At 32.2% G+C, this 22,296-nt stretch overlaps 1 protein-coding gene across 1 annotated transcript; it reads right to left on the bottom strand.

The window, feature by feature from the left end:
* Positions 1-3,956: 3,956 nt before the first annotated feature.
* LOC105129364 (heat stress transcription factor B-4-like) lies at positions 3,957-5,847 on the bottom strand. The gene is made up of 2 exons (XM_011031381.1): positions 5,252-5,847; positions 3,957-5,128 (listed from the first exon to the last, which is right to left on the bottom strand). The coding sequence occupies exons 1-2, from the start codon at positions 5,498-5,500 to the stop codon at positions 4,271-4,273; spliced, it is 1,107 nt and encodes a 368-aa protein (XP_011029683.1). The 5' UTR covers positions 5,501-5,847; the 3' UTR covers positions 3,957-4,270.
* Positions 5,848-22,296: the final 16,449 nt, after the last annotated feature.

The following is a 22,296-nucleotide window of genomic DNA, read 5'->3' as shown; positions in this document are numbered from 1 at the left end:
CTTGTTGCGCTTCGGCCTTCAAATAATGTCCCACAATCGACAGGCAAATTTAGAAGGCCCGCTTTGCATTGCTTCATTAGTATGTACATGCAGACCTAATAGGGCCCAGGTGCTGGAAGCTAGAGGTTTCATTTAATAGGGCCTGGGCCTTGCACCACATATCAGGCATGACATTAGGTTAGTCCCTCCAATTAGAAGCGCCGAATCTCAAGTTAAATTGAAAACGATATTGACATAATAAAATTTAATTGGCCTTACATAGTTGATTGCGACCTAGGTTTAATTTTAAGGAATTTAAAAAAAAAAATTAAATAAAATTATTTGAATAAAAATAAATTTTTAAAAAATAATTAAATAAAATTATTTGAATAAAAATAATTTATCCATATTAATCTAGTGACTCGTCGCATATTCATCCAGAGATTTCTAAATAGATTTTGCAGACTATACATTAAAATATAAATTGAATTTTTGGAAGTAATATTCTTAGAAAAATTTCTTTAATTTTTGAGACTTGCTAATGAAGCCCACTTATTAGTGTCGATAAAAATAAAATAGATTGAGAAGGAGCAATGGAGAAGCCGGAAGGGTAGGTTAAATTTGATTTTAAAATCGAATTCATTCTCTTTTTTACAATCAATTAAAATTAACATATATTTGGCAAGTTGAATAACATCATATTTTTAATTTCTTTTAAATGATTTATTTTTTATTGATTCAATTTAAATAATCTGGCTATGCAATTTTCAGTATCTCACACTTTTATTGATTGAATTTTTTTACCATTTTTTTTTTGTAATTTAGATGATATATAATATCTAAATGGATAAAATATCAAACAGTTAATTGAATTGTTTTTTTGTAATTTAGTTGAAATGGATAAAATATCAAACAGTTAATTGCATTAAATAATTTATTGACTATAAACTAGTTGCCCATGTAAAGATTTTTGAAAAGAAAGTAGCAATTTTATTATACTAAATAACTTATAAATGTATAAATATTTTCATAATATATCCATAGAATTATAACTTACTGTTTTAAAAAATAATTGACAACACTAACGTATAATAGTCTTCCAGAAACAACTAATCATTTTAATAATTCAAAATACAAAGAAAACTCTTTAAAATTTCTAAATTTAGACTACCTGCATAAAACTTAATTACATCGATCTTATATACATATAGATGGATTTGAGTCACCGTAAATAAATAAATAAAAATGTCAAACTATTGATAAAAGATCCAAAAGCTTTCGAGTAGTATCAATCTCCTTCGTCAAACTAGGAAAAAAAAAAAAAGCATCAGACTTTTAAATAAAAGGAAAAGAAACCCAGAAAACAAGAAAAATATATAGTCGAAATTCAGGATTGTATCTCTCTCTATATATATAGAATAAAAAACCAAATAATTTTTTTTAAAAAAACATGAATAAGAAAGAGTGAGGATGCCGCAATGGCACTCACCGATGACCATTAAACGGCTGTTTTGAAAAAGATTAGGTTTTAGAGGGCAGGAGAAGGAGAGGAAGAGGAGCTGCTCAGCCATATAAATTTAAGCTAGACAAGCCTGGACTTTATTACCCAGCAGAGATTTTCCTCCTTTTGGTATAACAAATAATCAATATCGAATTGATTTACCCCGTGAGGAAACACATCATGTGCAATATCTGTTATCTTCTCTACTCACAGGCAGGCATAAACAGACTTTGAGATCCCCACTACGTAATTTTAAACAACTAGTTTATGCACGAGAAGTTTCCCACGCACAGAAGCAGTCTCGAGAATATGCGCAAGGCAGTGCATTGCATTTTCCACTTCTAATCTTGACAGCTAGTTGTTTGAAGGTGATTGTACATGGGTGCCTGTAATATTTAAGCATAAAAACTCTCAAGAGTGTTCAGTAACTGTAACTAGTTAACAAGATTTGGACAGCCAAACCTAGACTAGGTAGGAATATCTATGTAGGGTATGATCTCGTGGGAAACCTTTGAGGTAACTAAAGGAAAACAATTTGGATATAACCAGCTAGCTTTGCAGCCTTGTATATATATATATTATACGCACCTGCATTGCATTATATAAATTATAAATACTTAAAGTATAAGTAGTATTAGTATATGGTAGTTGTCCATAAAGTTTTGTACAAAAAGAAGGGTCAAGAAATGTCAACAAAGTGCTATCAAAAGACTAAACGAAGTAGAACAAGTCTTTTTAAATCGCACTTCTGTCTTTTGCTTTTTGAAATTCTGATTCAAAAGGTCTCAAGCTTCGTGTGTTATGAATTCCCATGAAAAAGACCTTAAACTCTGTATTCTTGTGGTGTGATGTACTGCAGTTCGTGTTGTGTTTTAATTATATATTTAAAAGTGTTTGACTAATTAACACACTAATTTTATTTTGATTTCGCTAAAAACAGTCATGAAAAAACTATGATTTCTAATTTTTTTTAAACTAATAACCACAAAAACTATCTTAATTCAAACATGCACTTAGTTAGGTGGTCCATGTTAAGCAAGACACAAGCACAAACACCTTCCATTAAAGCATCTTTACTGGATGATCCGTATCCACTTTTGGATGACCCATCACCCACCACTTTTTTTTTTTTCTTTCACCCTTCTATACGAATAGACCGGCGTATCATCAAATTTTATATATGATACAGCACATGAATTTTCATGTCACGTGGGATACCTACCCAAAAAGGACAAAGGTCTGGAGAAGGGGAGTAGGGGTACTTTCTTGTAAAAAAAAGGAAAAAAACTAGGGTTAGGGTTTTGTTTTCCGTAGGAGACGAAATCATTGCGCGACAAAGATATTCTTAGAATACTATATTCCTACTTTAGATAAAATGGACCTTTCTTAACATATATGCTTTCATCTCTGTCTCTTCAGAGCTTCTCTGCGTTACAAATTAAATAACCTTAATGACAAATACACAAGCAACAAACAAGCCAAGAAAAGCAAAAGAGAAAAAACCCAGTAGAAATGTGTAGTCAAACTTTTGAAGTTAAAACTTTATACAGGACAAGCAAAAGCATAAAAAGACATGGTGTTTTTAAGTAAATGTGCATGGGTTCGTTTATAGCTACCAGTCAAGGCTCTATCTTTATGGGGTTATATGGCTAGATGACTACTGAAGGATTAAGATGGACTGGAATTAGTGAAAACAAAGATGGGATCTAAAGGGAGGTTTGGAGAAGCTGATCAGATACTTAAAGTAGGAAAAAGCAAAGGTTTCTGGTCCTCAGAAGAAGTATATAGAAGCCTTGATGGAAACATTTCAAACCTCATTTTTAGTCAGTCTCTCTTACATTTCGCTTTCATCGAAGAGGCCGCTCATTTTGTTTTTTGTTTTTGTTTTTTCTTATTTTTTAATCCCCATATTCCTTCCTGCATTGCATCGATCTATTGATTTATAATTTTATTGAGTACTGACAGTTCATATAAACGAGAAATATTGGAGACAATAACCTCCATATCTAAAGAGAAATGATGACCTTCTTTTCTAAATTAATCATATTATATATGGTTTCCTTGATGATGAATAGTTATAGGGACGATGATAATGGTTGTAATGATAAGGCTAATTAGATTTTGAGAAAAGATGAATGATCACAACCATATTGTCCTCAGCTGCCTTTTTCTTGCTTTTATTTTTATCCCATCTATCCACCAGCCTTCGAATGTTTTGCAAGACATAGTTGTACGTATCATACATTAATGAGAGTAATCAGAGAAAGCCCTAGAGAGAGCGTGTCAATGAGCCAGGCTGAAACCTATCAGCTTTTTTTTCACAGAAGAACCTAAAGGGAAAGCCATCAAGACTCTCCTTTCCCTTGCATTAATTAATGAAACTGAAACATACAGACGTTGAATTCAGAGAGAGGATAAGCGGAAGAAGAGGAAGGAGAGAGCAATAAATTGCAAGCAATCAAAATGAAAAGACATCTCCTTAGAAACGATGGAGTTGTGATTTTTTAAACTTGATTTGATTTGATCTTCACTCTAACCAAAACCCACCTGCATTCATGGCTGTGGGGGAACAAAGATAATACCAGGCACTAAAGTTATATACAAGGTCACAAAAACCCACACGCACGCACACACATGTTTCATCATCAACACTAGCTACTAGCTAGCTACTATCATCTCAGAATCTCTTAGGACTATAAAAAGAACATGACAATCAAACAAGAAAATCTAAGTAAAGATATCAATTATAAAAACCAAAAAAGCTCAGATCTTTGAATGGATTTGAAGATACTAACATCTTGAAGGAGGCATGAGATTTAATCCTAAATCATCCTTGTCCAACACCAAACGAGCCTTGTTAGTCTCCATATTTCCTGGATTAGAGCCATACTCTGGGTGCAATCTTTTCTTGGATTGTAAAGGAACACCAAACAACTTTGTCTTGCAACCATTGTTGTTGGCTTCTTCAAGAAAGGTCAAAGAGCTCTGCGAAGTAGTTGTTGGAGAGTTCAAAACATGAACTTGAGGAGCTTGCTTAGGGTTGTTTGGAGCAGTAGTAGGATAATACCCAAGAAGCTGGTTTAAAGGCTTTTGTGCCAAAGAACCATTAGAAGTAACAGGATTAGCAGTAGCATATGGTGCTGGGCCACAAAGAAGCAGAGAAGAAGAGTAGGAATTGCTGGGAGCAACAGGCTTGACATGATTTTCGACAAAGTAACTAATATCATTGTAAAGCTTTTTCATGTGTGCAAGCTCAGACATTAGCATATTGTTGCTTCTCCTCAGTCTCTCATTATCTTCAGATAAGGCAAAAACTGAGCTATTATATCCACCTCCACCGCCAATAACTGTGGCGCTAGCAACCCCTCTTGGTGGTGAAGTGAGGGGAGGCGAATCACACCAGATGTTGTTGGCTTGCTCATCTGAATCAGACGGAGAGATGCTGGTTCTGCTTGAAAAGGGAAAGAAACTGGGTCCGTTAACTCCGAAGGGAGAATGTGGGTGGTGCTGATGGTGGTGGTGCTGATTGATAGCTACTTGTGGCTGAGCCGTTTTCCTTCTATGGATTTCACAAAGCAAATGCTTCTCTCCCTTCTTGAAAAACTCATTAGCAAACTCCCATCGGTCAGGTACAATCTTCCTAAAACCCTAATGCACCAAACAATCAAATCAAAACCAAATCAGTATTACCCCAAAAAAAAAAAAGCAAAAGCAAAGACGCAAACTCTTCAACACATGACATATAACAATCGAGATTTCAGTTATTATTACATATGTATTGAGTTGCCTGACAAAGCTAGAGAAGTTGTTGTGCTTGAAATAGTTAGGAAGGAGATCACGAGCAAACTCAGGTGGTCTCCAAACAACGAAAGTAGTGTCATCTTCACCCCAAGAAACTATATGGTCAGTGGCTGGATCATCTACCAGTTGATAGGTTTTGGTAAGGAAGGGAGCTGGGACTGACTTGTGGGAGTCTAATGAGAGCAATATCCCTTCACAATTATCCAACATAAGAGCCATTGGAGATCAAAAGCAACCTGTATTTTTCAGAGACAAAGAGAGAGATGTGTAAGAGAAAAACAGTGAGGGTTTTGGCTCTGATGGATAGAGACTAAGGAAGAGAGTGGATGTGGTAATGTGAAAACTTGGGCAAGGGTATGGATAAAAATGTTGGTCAGGAGCTTGTGTTTTTAACCTTTTATGTGCCGTGTGATACAGTGAAAACTAGGGGGGGTGAATTGACATTGTATAGTAATTTGTTTCCCTCCTCGGTTGTGTAGTGAGAGAGAATATGTGTCTGTCTGTCTAGGACTGTGAAATAAGGGCCTTTCAAGACAAACCCGTGACCTCTCTTTCTCTATCTCTGACATTGATCCCCTTGCACAGCCACTTAAAATCAGGCACAGGAGGATGGTGCAGGCCTGCCCTTTTTGAATTGACAATGCCACCCTTCCCTTTTCCCTCCCTCTCTCTCCATTTTTACTGCTCGCAATTGATGATATAGTCAAACTCTTCATTACTACTATTCCATACTTGTCTCATGATTCTTTATCTCCTGATCTTTTTGAACAGGCCTTCTTTTGGTAGTGTTGCTTAATTACACAGTACATTTCCTTAATTGAAGGTTTTTGCCTCGTCTTGTGGTAGATTTAACTGAGGTTTTCGCCTCAGCTACAGACCTTCTTTTAAATTGCATTAATTCTTGTTTGAAACTCAAGTAATAAGAAATGTTATTGTAAATCTAGTGTTTTCAAGTATACAATTATGAAAACATGGATATAGAAGATAACTCAAGGATCGATCACCATTCAAGATTTGGATAGTGTGATGGACAAGTTAATCTGTAATTCAATCAAGTTGTGATTCTTTGAAAAAAAAAATATATATTATTTAAATAAAGTCATTCACACTAGATTTTAAATCGAAAAGACAGTACTAGATTGATTTATCCGACCAGATTTTATAACTAAGAAACGATGATATGAACTATGTCACTACGATCGTTGAAAGGGTATTGTGGGCATCAACAGTTTGAGAGGATTCAATGCAGGTAAAAAAATATTAGAAAAGAAATGGTGGTTTCAAATTTTCACCCCATGTCAAACCGATCGTCTCTTTTTCGTTTTGTAGCTTTCCTTTTGTTGTTTAATATTACCAACCCAACAGCCAAAAACACACTCTCCAATTTCGAATCCCATCATTTTCTAATACTCTAGCTAGCTAGAAGATGTATAAGGTTAAGGATACATCGATCTACGTGATGGGATTTAAAGCCTGTTTCTTGGTGACGACATTTCTTCTTCTTCTTCTTCTTCTTCTCCTCCCGCCCCTCTTCCATTGCTTCTCTTGGAGCACTTTCTTCCTCATTATACTCCAAACTTCAATATCGATATCATCATAATAGACATGCTCTCTGGTCACTACTACCTTTATACTATACTGCCCCTTTTAGCCTTCTATAGTATAGTAGATTACTAGTACTTTATATGTGCTTGGAGCCTCCAAATTTGGCTCTTTCGTGGCTCGGCTTCCTTGGTGACGTGTCTCAGGTGATTGAATTATTGGCCCCAAAAGTTTCCATGGAAAATCAACAGCTTTTTTTTTCTCTTTCTTTTTTGTAATGGCCCGAGAAATATTTGTTTTTATATGCACCCTCCCTTGCTAGCTAGCTCGAGATCAGACGGAGAACCAACATTCATGCCCTTGAGATTAAATAATGACATCTGCGAGCTTGGCTATATGTACCACAATATGAATGAAAATATATTCAGGAAAGGAAAAGGAGCTCGAGTTTTACAGCTACAAGTGTCAAAATATGAACAAGATTGCAAGAAAACCATATATAGCAATGAGTGGGAACCGAAGGATCCAACATATAAAAGTGAGAAATGGATTCATTTCATGATGAGTGGCAATAAGGGTAGGGACACAGGGAGGTCCCAAGCAAAGCAATAGGAAAATGGAAACTAATTATTTCACATAGATACTCAGCTGATTATCTTGATCATGTCTGTGATTCTCATTATTGGAAAAACAAAGTTAAACTGTCATTGTTCCCCACCAAGTAAAATCCTCTCCCCCTTTACAATTCTTTTTGGAAAATTCAAGCCATATATTGTTAACTACCTCACAGTTTTTGAAATTCAATCTAATCTTACTAAACAAGACACATCTTGCATTCCTTCCCCATCACCATCTTATCCCCCCACATCCTTCATATTTTATTCCCTATTGACTAGGAGCTTACTTCTTGTCTAATGTCATAAGAAATATTGAAAAATAAATAAATATTTCAAATTCTATCTAGTACCTAGCTACCCGTAATCGCACAATTAATGCTAAAACCAACAAGCAATTTATATGCTAAAACTAACATATAAATTGATACGAATGCATCAGCAAAGTCTATGATACAAATTGTGATTTAAAAAATATAAAAATAACTAAACTATAAAATAAAAGGGTAATTTTTTTCGTAAATAAGTAATGCATGAGTTTTTGTTAGCATCATTTCCACTGCTATAGTTGATATCAGAAATATGCAATAAACAAACAGAATTTACATGACTCAAAATGTGGAACGATCGAGAAATCAGGAAACTTCATGTACATGAACATGACAGCCAATGTGTGGTGCCAAAGGAAATTTAACTCTGTCACATGAAAGATCATTACCTAGTTCAAGTTGTCGAGTTCCAGAACAATTAATCTATCACATGATGAATAGCTAGTATTGACACGAACAAATATTATTGAATAGAAAGGTTGCATGTGGTATTAATTATTTTTATCCCTCTTTGCAGAGATTGTGAGGAAATTAACTAGAAATTGTTAAGAAGAAATGTCAGTTTCGAGTCCCGATACTCAATTAAAATGGGAAATATTCTCTCCTTGGCCCAAGAAGAACATAGTCTAAAAAATTTCATGCACTCTCTCTCTCTCTCTCTCTCTCTCTCCCCTTCTGTGTGTGTGTGTGTGTCTGTTTGTGTTCTTATCGTTCTTTTCTTGATTCTCAGGCCCAAACCTTTACCCTTCTGCTTTCTGCAAGGTTACAGCGGCTGACATGGAAACTGTCCTTGTATTTTTGATAGTTCTGTGTGTGTATGCCATTCTCGTGATACATGTTTTGTTTTTATCTTGTACAAGATATATTTATTACCACCCCTCCATTCCCTTATTCATGTTACATGCATACTTCTGGGAATATTTCCTAATATGATCCCATGTAGATTTTTCCCACAAACTAATAATCTCTTTCGCAATATACATACGATGGATGAGTTACTGAAATCGGCTTGGTATTTGGTTCTTGCTGTGTAAACTTGTCTTTTGATCATCTTAAATTATATAATCAAGAAAAGTTACCATATGTGATTTTTTTTTTTAAGAGTACTTCCGCAGAAGCTATTACAAAGCCAAACACACCAATTAAAGATCAATTCATAAACACGGCCAACTGCAGTCTAAAACACAGATAAACAAACACATAGTGACATTTACAGGAATTTAACTCCATACTGTATGGTTATCCATTAATCCAATTGCGAACCATTTGATGGCCAGGTGGGTCCAACAATCATACAATGGGACCTGTAGCATTGATGGAGAGAGCAGGTTATGGAAAATAGGTAACATAAGCATGAATAGTTAATGAGTAAGCAGGTAAATTTCATGATTCATGGAGCTGTTTTTCTAAGTGACTTCTGCAAAGTAGGACATGCTTGTATATAAGAAAAAGAATTATGTATAGAGAAAGGGTCCACAAAGAGTATGGAAATCTAGAAAACAAAGGCTGATCTTTTCTCTCACAAGTTGTCAGCAACTTAGACACAGATCCGACCGAGCCCACCACCATCACTAGCAAAATCAAACTCAAAACACACTCACACACACAAACACAAACTCCTCTACACGTTGAAGAGCCAAGAAGATTCTATTCTAATTTCTAAAACGCAGTGAAAGTGAACCCCACAAGACCTCTCTGCCTATTTTATCTCTCACATGACCACCGCCGATACCTTCCAAAAACAATTACTATATATTCCCATTTATTAATAAACAAATGATAACAGTAATAATTAGATAATCTACGTAATGAGGATTTCAAGGAGAGACAGCTTAAAACACACAGCGAATACGGATTGAATTAACTAAATTAATCGCTTAAATCCCCGTATTTTAAAAAGATAATCCTTCAATAATAATAATCTCTCTAGATCTCTGTCTCTAAAATTAAGAAGAATCAAAATGTGTATTCAATACGACAAGCTACAAGGTTCTTTCCTACTTCTGTCTTTTCTTGCACTCTTTCTTGTCTATTTCACTAACCCTTCTAGCTCTAGCACTGCTAGAACCACTATTTTATACATATGTTTAAGCTAAAAAACCATGCATGCACAAAAGCATCTCACTCAAACCTCTCAAACATGCAGCACACACACATATGTATAATAATAATACTAAAATATGAGAAAATATTATTCATTGTTAGATATAAAGGTGGTGGTCAAATTGAGATGTTGAAGAAGAGAAGAGAGCACCGTTTATTTATCTGAGAGAGACTGAGACTATGTGTAAGGGTCACGAGGGGATACGGATCCCACGAGGAAATGGCACCCTGATATTAATGGATAGGACAAGATACCCGTTAATTTGTCCGTCTAGCTAGTGCACTCATGTAACCAGTCTTAATTTGTCCCTTTGTGTTATATATATATATATATTCACTGATACGTACTGTGACGGACGTCTCTCCTTTCAAATGACAATTTCCAGGATCATATACAGGAGTTACAGTAGTCTGTGGGCATGGCAAGCAACCAAAAATATGGTACATGCTATTCTTAATCATTGCCTCAATTATCAGGAGGTGCTGCGCATTGTAATCTATATCTGATTTAAGCAGTATATTTCTAAGCGCACTGAATCCACTGTCTTTGAAGAAATCCAAAGATATTAAACTTGAAATGCATTTCCAAAATAACATAGTGATATTTCAAAATGAATTTTAATGTTCAAACATTACAGATAAAAAATAAATCCATGAAGGATGGTGATCAAACTATTTAATTTAATTCCAGCATCAATAATTAAGTCCAATTTTAAACATATAAACTTACTAATTGTTTTATTTTCTTAGAAAAGTTCTAAACAAGCTTTAGCATGCAATGCCTTTTCTCTAAAATATATTTTTATTCTAGATTTTTAGGAAAAAATATATTCTTCTCTCTCTGGCTTTTTTTTATAGATTAGCAAAATAAAAGTACTTTATAGTAAAATATTATTATTTTATAATTTTATCTTGATGATTGTATTGAAGAGAAAAAAAAATCAAATCACTTCATTATAATAATGATGGTTGTTAAACTTTCATTTTAAAACAAGATTTAACAAATAGCAATAGCAATAATTTTAGTTGAGAAGAATAGCTAGGAGGTTTGACATATTAGTTAGCTAACCTTTTCTATTTATATATGTAGAGTAGTGTATAATAGTTAATGTAGAGATTATAATACAAGATTAAGCCTATATATATATATATATATATATTGTGTAATTTTCTACAATATGCCCCATAAAAAAAAGTGCCTTTTTAGAATATTAATAAGATGATCCTTATAAGAGATAAATTGAATCTAAATGTCCTTTTAAGAATTCATATCACAAGCAAAATGATAATTAATCTCAACATGTTTAGTAGTATGGAAGATTGGATTCACGTACAAATATATAGCACCACCTAGATTATCACACTATAACATTTAACATTTTCACCAATAGAAATTTTTTATCGGTGTAAGACACATATTCCTTCGGTAATTAATTTATCAATAAAATTACCGATGAAAATGCTTCATCGATGAATTTTTCATCAGTAAATTTTTATTCCCTAGTAATAAAAATATATTATTATCAATAGATTTATTGATGAAACAGATGCATGAAAAAAAATTATCAGTTTCATTCAATCAATATATCCCTCAAAAAATATTATCGGTAATTCTGCCGGTAATTATTTAAAAATATTTAAAATAAAATCCATTTTATAAAATTATAAAATAATTAAATTAACATAAATCAGCATTCTTCAATATATACTCAAAATGCTTGAAAAAAAAAGAATAAGGAAATCAACCCAAAAAATTTGCAATAAATAAATAAAATAAAAAAATAAATTCAACTAAAGAAATTCATATGAAAAAAATAAAGTTGCAATTGCTAAGAATTTAAAAATCCTATAAAGAAATCAACTAAAAATTGATCTCATATGAAAAAAAATTCGCAAAAATATTTATACAATTATTAAGAAAAAAAATATATAGTGAAAAAAATCATAAAGAAACAAAAAAAAAATCTTACTTTAATGTAGTTGCAAGTGAAGCTAAAGAGAGACAAAAAATTTCATAAAGCATATTAATTAAAAAAAAACTAAGAGGATAAAAGAAAAAAGAAGAAGAAGACACGTCCTAGCATAGAGGAAAAGGTAAGAGAAAAAAATAGATATTGATGTTTTTTACATATAGTGAAGAAGAAGAAGAATAAAAAATGAGTCTGTCTTTTGTGAAATAAAGATGTCACATGTGTGAGGCGTCGCGACAATCATCCACCCTCTTAGAAAAATGTAAAGGGTCTACCTGATAAATATGAAGAGACAAAGAATTTTTATCTCTTATCAATAAAATATAGATAGAGAGTCGCTACTTGGTATTCTGGTCACTAGAAACCCTAACTAGTTTCATAAATCAGGTACGGAAACTGATTAGATAAAAAGAAGGTAATAACACCTAAAATACATCTTATCTAAGGTAGGTTGTATTGTTTTAATATATGATAAAATCTAAGATTTAGTTGTGGTTTCTAATGGTTGGTTTTGTCTGTCTAAAATTTTAAAAAAGGCCTTCATATATAAGAAGATTTTTATCTTAATGAGATAAAACCTAACTGTTCTAGCGTTTGAAAAAAAAAATTAATATCCAAAATATATATTACGTGTAATGTCGTACCCCGGATACTAAAAGATAAATAAAATTATTATTTTTTTATTTTTGAAATGGTGGTCAATATTCTCTTGACTTTAATAAACTGGTTATTAAAGCTAAAATGCATGCTAAAATATTTTTTTTTCTGGTGTGTGAAAAACACAATATGATTTTTAATCTTTGAGACACTTAATCGTATGCACAAAAACATCTTTTTTGAATTTTTTTGTATTTTAAAAGTTTTAAAAAATCAAGTATTTTAATATAGGATTTTGTATTTTTAACGATATAAAAATATATTATGATACTAATAAAGAAGGCGTAAAAATACATGGGAAATAGTAAAAAAAAAAACTAGGTCAGGCCTAACCCACCTTTTATGGGCTGAGTTGGATGTGGCTCATCAAGTGGAGGCTAAGCTAATATCCTGGTCAAAACCTAAATGGGTGGCTACTGTGGATTAGCACAATAACCAGCCTACGCTGCATTTTGCAGCAAAACGTGAAATATTCACGTTCTTTATGCAAAAATATAGACAATGCTAGCCGGGAAATAAACGATGGGGAGGAGGTAGTTACCTGAAAGGTGGCACTGCTGGTGGTTTGCAATGGCACATTATTGCAGTGGTGGTTACAGGCAATAACGCTTCTTCTTTTTTGGTCTCCTCTGTTATCCCTTGTTTTTTTCTCTCTCTCTTTCTTTTTTTATTTTGTTCCCATTGTTGTCTCTTTTTCCCTTCTTCTTTCCTTTTTTTTTCATTTTTGATCTTCCCCCTCTCTTTTTATGCTCTCTCTCTCTCTCTTCTTTTTATTTCTCCCCCCCTGTTTTTTTCTTCTTCTTTTTTCTGCTCTATTTTTTTATCTTCTCTTTCTCTCTTTCTTTTTTTTCTTGTGCCCTCCTTTTTTTGTTTTGCCCCTCTGTTTTAATAGGCAAAAACAGGGGAGGGACGTGGTTAGGGCGGCTATTATGTTGCCACCCCACGACTGTCCAAGGGACACATTCCCTCTTTTTTTCACCGCCCTATAGTAGGCCACTGGTCAGAGGGCATATAAGTAAGGCTATGGTTGGCATCATTTTTATGCTTTTTGGAGAAAGAGGGAGAGAAAAATCAGTGAAAAAAATCCTTTTCTTTCCTTACCTCACACGTCCAGGGGAAGAAAAAAGGTTACAGTGCTATTCAAAATGACACCCTTTCAAGCTTTATTTTTTTTTAACATGAACAGTGCATGAAACAACACCGTTTTGGACAAAACGCACTGTTTTATTTAAAAGAAAAAAACAGCAAAAAAGTGTTAGGATTCACATTGGTACTCAATTTATGATTCATTCAATTTAGTCCTAAATTGCAATTTTGATTTAAAACTCAATGCAATTGCATCCTTAGCAAAAATCAAATAGTAGCCCTGAAGTTGACTGTCATTTTCACTTTGGTCCTTGATCTTGAATTAGTAAAATTTGACTCTTAATTAAGCAATAAACTTCTAATTTCATTAGTTTTCACCTGATCTGATTTTAATTACAGCCTCTCTATTTATGCATCCTTTTCAATTTGGTCCTTGGTTTTGAATTTCTTCAATTAAGTTCCTAATTGGCCATCAAACTTTTATATTTATGCAATTAAGCCCCTGATTTGACCAAATTAACTTTTAAAAATTATAATTTAACCCCAAAACTTTATTTTTTTCTAATTAAAACCTAAATTAACTTTAAAATCAATTTTTCTTACAATCAAGCTTTTCAAAAATTCAATTAACCTTCCAATAAAATTTAATTAAGTTCATAAATATCTTATTTTGGACTTTTCTTCCTCAAATTGAATTTTCTTCAGCAACAAGGCTATTATTATCAACAAAATACCTTTAAATTTCAATCTTTGTATTTTTTAATCTTCTCGATCAATTTTTTATTATTTTCTAAGTATTCTGGCATTCTTTCTTCATTGTTAAATTTTTTATAATATTTTTTTATTTTTTTAAGAGAGAAAAATATAAATTGAGGAATAACCTAAAAATGGGCTATGACAAAGGAGATTCGGGCTTTTTATTGTGGCGTGTTAGAGATGATTTTACCGACAAATAATTAAATATTAATATTTTTTAATTATTTAATTGATAATTTCATTTGAAATATTTAATTTAAAATTTAATTTCATAAAAAGTTTTCAAAAACTGCCAACAATCACCAATGATTTTTCAATCCGTCAGTGATTCCGTCTGTAATATTTAAATGAAGATTTTAAATTAATTGAATTTTTTTCAAGAAACCGCCAAATAACACCAATGACTTTTCAATTTGTCGGTGATTTTACCCGTAAAGAACAATAATTAACAGTGCAATTAGAAAATAAATAGTTTTGGAGCTCTCTGGAAAATACCACTGAAAAATATTGTTGTGATTTCCTTTGTAAGTGACATAATGAACAGTGTTTTGTCAGTAATTCTGTTAGTAAAAATGGCACATCATCATTTTTTTATTTATTTTAATTTTTTCCACTATAATTCCATCAATATATGCCGAGGGAATAGTTTTATCAGTAAAATCCCTCAAAAATATTGCCTCAGTATTTTCATTTATATTTATCGATTTTCTGGTAGTGTAATCTGCAGATTTGACAATAAATATTAAAGCCAGATAACCTCAACAGTGTTGTCGGCCAAGGCTTTATACTTGGCCTCAATAGAAGAACAAGCAATCATGTTTTTTTTGCTCCATTTTGCATGAAATTGATGTATGATAAAAAAAAACACAAGATATCCACCCATAGACTTACAATCATCAACACTATCAGCCCAATCATTATCTGTAAAACCATGTAAAGCAAAGAATGAGCTACGGGTAATATGTTAACAAAAAAAATTATACCCTAGATATAACATAAAATGTGTTTAACAGCAGCCTAATATGCAAATGTAGGAGCATACATAAACAAATAGACTTTGTTAATAACTAAATAAATATCTGGTCTTTTAAAAGTGAGATATTTAATAACACCAATAATTTAACAAAACTATGTAGGATTATAAAACAAATAATCAAGCATCACAGTAACCTTTAAGGTAGAAATAAGAGTACCAATGGGTTTTGCAAGAAGATATATCAACTCGAGTAAGTATGTTAAGAATATACTTAACTTTTATTAGCATAACATCCTTATTAATAAACTAAACCTCAATCCCTAAAAAATAATAATTGAAAAGGCCACCAGATATTGCCTTTGGCAGTTGTGGGTGAAGAACCATATGATGCCGATGAACTACACAACTAAAAGCGGGTAAGCTTAAATTTGTATGATACTAGAAAAGATAGAGAGAAAGGTCAACACCTAAATTCAAACCAACCAGAGAACTAGACCGAGTTACTGGTCTAGTAGCAACAAACCCTAGTGAAACATCAATAGAATCAGGAGAACCAGTAAAGGCAAACTTGGAAATTTACAACCTTTAAGGAGGAGAACTTGTATTTGGAGAATAATTATTATATAAATAAGCAGATAGTGACATAAAAGCAGGGCTAATAGGTTGTTGTAAAGTGGTAGAAATGATTGGCAGATGGGTGGTGGAGAGGCTATAGATACAATAAAGGGGAAAAATGGTGAATTAAGCAGATTTGACAAGTGAGTAGTAGGGATAGGATCCAATAAGGTGTTGTGGAATTGTGTAATATGTTCAGATTTGTTAAAAGAAAACTCATCTTTATAAAAACAGACATGGTGTGAGATATAAATACATTGAGATACTAGATCAAGATAACGATAATTAAGATGAGAAAAGTTATAACATAAGAACACACATGAAGAGAAATAAAAATCCAACTTATAAGTATGATATGAATGCAAAAATGAAAAGCAAAAACATCTAAAAATACATAAAAAATCATAATCAGGAGTACGATTAAAAAAACATTTAAATGATGATTTATTATTCGTTTTGTTTTGTTGCCAATTACCCTACCTCTAATTAATGTTATAAGATCCCCGAAAGCCATGAAAATCAACCCTGTTTTAGGAGCTGTTGTTGGAACACCAATTACCATGAAAGTGTCCTTTACCACGACTAAAATTAGGACTGATGTTATACGAACTAAGGGACTGATAATGTGCAACCTTAATGGATGGTGGCTGAGTTAGCATGGGCAATAGAGGAGGAGTGATAACCATGGATTGAAGGGAGGTCTTGTAAAGGAATTCATGGGTACAAAGATGATTATGAGCATCTACATGCGAAAAAGGTTTTGTCCAGGTCACGAGTTTTGTTATCAAGTCTTCAAAGTCACCGTGAAGACCACGAAACACATACAAATTGAAATTTTTAAGAGAAATTGGTTGACCGACAACTACTAATTCATTAAATAATGTTTTTACCTTTTACATATATACAGTGATTGAAGTATCACCTTGATAAAGATCTTGAAAAGATCTATGAGATTGCATAATACAAGAATTAGACTGGAAATTAACCAAACACAATGCAAGGTTTGACAATTAACAACAAAATGTAGTACATCCATTAAAATAGAATAAAGTAATGCACTTAGAATAAGTTAATTTTGTTCCTTTCAATAAAGGAAAGACGGATTAATCTAAAAAGAATAACCATTAGTAGCAACCATATGAGAAGAAGGACACAACAAGGAGCCATCCATAAAGTGGAAAATACCATGGCAAAAAAAATATGATTTCATCTGCATTCGTCAATAAAGATAATTGGTGTTTGTAAGCTTCAAATAAATTAAGCATTAGGTAAGGGAAAAATCATTGTAATTAAAGCCTCTATAGGGGTAAGATTCACAACAGCATCAACATAGAAAGAGCTAAAATGTCGGTCTAAAAAAGAAAAGGTCTACAATGGTTAAGAAGCACTGACAACCTGTAGAATGCTGATTTGTTGAGGAGCTGGAACGCTTGTCTGTTGTAGGGAAGATATAGTAGCCAAGGCAGAGTCCATTAAGGAGAGGAAAAGAGAGTTTTAGTGTGTTAAGGCTCCAATACCAAGTTGAGAAGAATAGGAAGCTTGATTTATTAGTTAGTCAACATTTTCTATTTATATATGTAGAGCAATGTATAATAGTTTATATAAAAATTACAAGATTAAGCCAATCAATATTTCTTAAATATATACATCATATATTGTGTAATTTTCTATAATATTTTTTTATTATTTAAAATCATTTTATAATCAAAATTTAAAATAAAGATATAACATAAAAAATTATAATATTCACAAACATATTTTTGTAAACTTAAAACATTAGAAATTTAATCATTATTATAAAGAATTTCTTGCAAATAATACAAAAAAAAATACCACTTGAATGGTAATTTGAAAGTGTATGGGAAGGAAATATAACTACACAAGAATGTTCTTACAATGTATTAAAATTGAAAGGTGAACTATTGGTATTTAAATATATGATACAATTTTTTTTTTGGTCGTATATTTTAAAAAAATAATGTATAGGTACTCTTTCTTTATATTATATATATTCTAAAAAAATCAATTGTCATACTATATTTATTATAATCTTAAACAAATTTAATTATGATAAGTATTCGTTAGAAAAATAATTTTAAAGCAAACTCGTAATAATATTTTTAATATTAATTTATTTATTATAAAGGTTTGTTGTTAAAAATAATATCAAACAAACATATCATAGAAATAATATTTTTCTATATTAATATGTTATGCTACTTATGATCACGATTAAAAGAAGAAGAGAATTACTATTCAGTGTGGAGGTTAAGAGTGTTCACTGAATAGTTTTGCCTCATGAATTTATAAAAGGGAGAAACAATCAGGGCTCTTGAGGATGCTCGAGAATCTATAAAATGGTAGGATATGGTGCTCACTACTCAATTCAAAGAAAAATTACTTTGACAAATGCAAGCTTAAAATAACGATTATGTATTTAATAAATTCCTTCAATAAAAATAAAATAAAGTTTGAGTCTCAGTTTTAATGATTTTTTAATTATAATTAATTATATAATGAAAAAGAGTTAAAAATTATTGAGCCTTCTACTCAACCAAAAAAAAAACAAAAGAATTACATAAATGTCTTGAACCCATTTCTTACCTAAAAGTTGTTTCAACCAAGGAAATAGCATTGCAATTTCAATCCAATCATGTATATTAAATATATTTTAAAACTTGAAATAAAATAAGGCCCGAGTCATTGATTAATTTAATTTAATTGAGATTAACTTAGAAATAATTTTTTAAAATATAATTAAAAAAATTATTTTAATAAAAAAATATCAACATGTTTTTTATCATATAATTCCTTGAAATCAACCAAGATCTTTTATTAGTCAAGTCAAGTCAATTCCTTCTCTATTTATTCGTATCCTGATCTTGTCTAGACTTCTAATGGTAGTTAGGCCATTATAAGTTTTATGAATATATATATGATTTTAAATGTGAATGATATTATATTTGTAGGAATCAAAATCAACCAAAGACATTGACCCAAAAGAAGCAAAGAAAGTTGTTTTAATTGACTGATTAGAAAGAGAAAGGAATCTTAAATTAATGAACTACTTTAGAATAATGTGGATTTCATTTGCATGCAAAAGTTCAATTCCTCTGAAAAAAAAAGACGTTAAAAAGCAGCTTCCTTCAAACCTAATCTCTTTAGCGTAGGTCCAAAAGGGTTTCTACATCAAAATATGATCCTTGCATGGACTATAGTTTCTTATCAATAAAAGAAAGCTCATTTTAACTCACTTTAGAGTTACAACCTTTCCTCCCTCATCTTTCTTCCTTTCTTTCTTCTTTGATAAAAACATTGATTCTACTATAAAACTAAAGAAACTTTGTCGTATACCATTACGCAAGAAAAGAAGAGAACTTTGTCATATACAAAGGATAATGGGTTGATTATTGCAGGTGTACAGAACATATATTCTACAGAACATGAAAATTCTCACACCAAAAAGATGTTTACACTTTACATGATCCGCTTGATGCGATGTTTGGACCCATAGATTCCACTAATGCCATGCTTTTAATCGGTGCTCTCGATGATCAAGTCTTGGCAAACATATCATGTCTAGAAATGGGCCCAAAATTAAGTTTTAGTACCATATTACAATATATTATCTATGTATGACCTAAATATGATCAACCCAAGAAAGCATACGAGACCCCGAATGTCAAAAAAGACAACAGAAGAAGAACGGTGGTTTAGTATATTGGGTTCGAAGAGGGAACATAAAGGCTGTTGGATCACATGCACATCACATTCTTTTTTCTCTTCCTCTTCTCTTCTTTTGATACTGTGGCTGATGAACGTTAAAGAGAGGGAGGAAAAAAAAAGGTGTTTAAAAAAAATTTAAAAGGGATACCCCACAAATTCAAGGCTGCTGCTGCTGCTGCTGCTCTACTCCTCAATCCAAGGGATTCCTTTGTGATGATCAAAAGCCTTATTTGGGTCCCTCCATCATCCTCGCCATCATTTCATGCATATATATGAAGACCCACCTCTACGTCCATTACTCACAAAGCAATTATACGTTCTTAAAGTGATTTTTTTTTTTTACTATGATGACATCCAATAATTCAAGATACAAAATATTGGGCAATCTAGCTTCATCGAAATTCGATGAGAATTATGATCAGTAAATTGATCGGATGGTGATCGATTCATTATCTTCTGGGGAAATGAAGTTATCTTCAAATCATTTGCAGTGTTGGGCTGATCCGGGCTGTCCAGTTTTCTCTTATATATTTATTTATTTATTTATTTTCGCTCTTTTTAACATATTCCTATAATCATACAGATATTATTGCCAACTAATAATCCACTGAGGAAACCCTTTTGGCTGGTCAATCATGTCAATCAAAAAGCTTTGTGAATGATCTGTTGTAGATCACTCAACCAGCGCACAAAATTTTGATGGTCCCTAATCGAAAACTATCCGCTCCAATTTGTTCACTATTTGATTCTCACGCGCAGCGAAATAGCAAGTACTACGCACCCACATAAACTGTACTGGAGTCATATTTTTGGATCATCAATGTTGTAATTCAAGGGGCTACAATATTAATGTTGTCTGTGTTGCGTTTTATTGGAAAAACAAACTAGTTTAACCTCGGGTAAATATTGTGAAACCTGAAGCAAAATTCATTATCATCTCCATAAATTAATAATATTCTTCACTTAGATTTAGAATTTAAATAATATCTCAATTAATTAACCATCATAGTCATTGTCCAAAGTATGCGGTGGTTCCAGCTTGTTGGCGCTTACTTTACGTATCCTAATAGCTTTTTAATTATAAAAGAAAATTATTTAAATATTTTCAATCAAATTTACAATTAACAACAAAATATAGACTAAAAGATTCAAATATCTTTGACTACGATGAACTAAATATCTTATATTTAAAAGTATATGTGTAATTCTATTATATATAAAAATAAAAAAACACCTTAATACCTCTACACGATATTATTTATGTTTTAACTTTTAAGGATATTTTGATTATTTCATGATTCACAAAATATTGAATAAACATAAATACTCCCAAACAAATGGACTAATGCAGCTCATGCAAATACCAAAATAATCATGGTCCAAAGGCATAGGCATGTAATTTTTTCATAGGAATAACAAAATAATCATTACACTGTAACTGTCAACAGAAAAATTTGAGAAGAGCTACAGTGAATCCTTCGTCTTAGTTGTTTGTTAATAAAACTTCCTCTTGCCACAATATTATAATTTGATGTGGCTTTTTTATGTAGTATTCTAAAAGGACAATATTTTCAAAATTTTATTTATATAATGCTATAAAGAGAGGTGGATAGTTAGATTTTGTTTATAAACCGATAAAAGTACCCGACTGAGAGATTTTTGAAACATTTGAGACCCAAAAGATAATTTTTTCTTTTCTTTTTACATTATCAATTAAGAATTGGGTTCTATGTTAGGGAATAATCATAGATGGTTAACCAAATAATTAGCAAGTGCAGTAGATCCTCGCTATTAAAGATTTCTTGGGCACGGCCTAGCTAAAACGTATAGGCACTGCCATAGAATTTGCGCATGCTAATAGTTAGACAATTGTAAACTAAGCAGTTTCAAGAGAACGAGGTAAGAGTAAAGACAACACCTCAAGCTACGCAGTGGAAATATTCCATATATATTGGGGACCCCTAGCAAGTTGCAACTGAGCTAGCCTCGTACCCGAGGCAGGAGGTGCGGGCATAGCAAGATGCATGTTCAGTTTTAAAAGGGAATAATTTTGACTGGTAATTATAAGAATATAAATTGGAGAAAAATATAACTCAGGGATATATGTGAAGGATCATATGAAAAAGGAAGGCAAGAGAGATACAAAGTGGAGGTAAGTGAACAGAGATATCATGCCCTAATGCCCCACAAGGGAAAGAAGAAAAGGAAAGTGGGAGAAAAATCAGCTTTATAGGGAATAAGGAGAGGATTGGATGATTGAACTCTAGTAAAGTCACTCTTCCATTAAATTTTGAATGTTCATTTCATGTCTAATTGTACATTTTCATCCAAGTCTTTATAAAAGAGAGAAGGTAGGGGGAAAAGGCAAAGGAGGCAGGCATTGACAGGACAGAGATCGGCTAGGGTTTGCGGTGGAAGTGGAGGTGGAGGTGGAATAATAATAGATAGCAGATAGTTATAATCATGGGGGAAGCATATTCACTTTCCTCTTTGTCATCACTTTCTAAGGCATGATTAGAAAAAAGTTCATCAATCTTCTCTCCTCCCCTTAAAGAAAAGCATTCCTCTTCCTCTTACCCTCCACTTTTGTCCTCCACTTTTGTCCAATACTCACCCAATCAAAAGACTTGCTTCCCTGCAA

Source organism: Populus euphratica, unplaced genomic scaffold, assembly GCF_000495115.2.
Source record: "Populus euphratica unplaced genomic scaffold, PopEup_1.0 scaffold2.1, whole genome shotgun sequence".
Taxonomy (NCBI): Eukaryota; Viridiplantae; Streptophyta; class Magnoliopsida; order Malpighiales; family Salicaceae; genus Populus; species Populus euphratica.
The sequence above is the reverse complement of the archived record's forward strand: the minus strand, read 5'-3'. Positions and strand labels throughout refer to the sequence as shown.

Excerpts from the sequence above, each read along its gene's own strand:
- LOC105129364 (XM_011031381.1), bottom strand. The coding sequence starts at position 5,500 with ATGGCTCTTATGTTGGATAATTGTGAAGGGATATTGCTCTCATTAGAC. Across the intron at positions 5,129-5,251 it reads TCAGGCAACTCAATACATAT|GGTTTTAGGAAGATTGTACC; the intron begins GTAATAATAACT and ends TTGGTGCATTAG.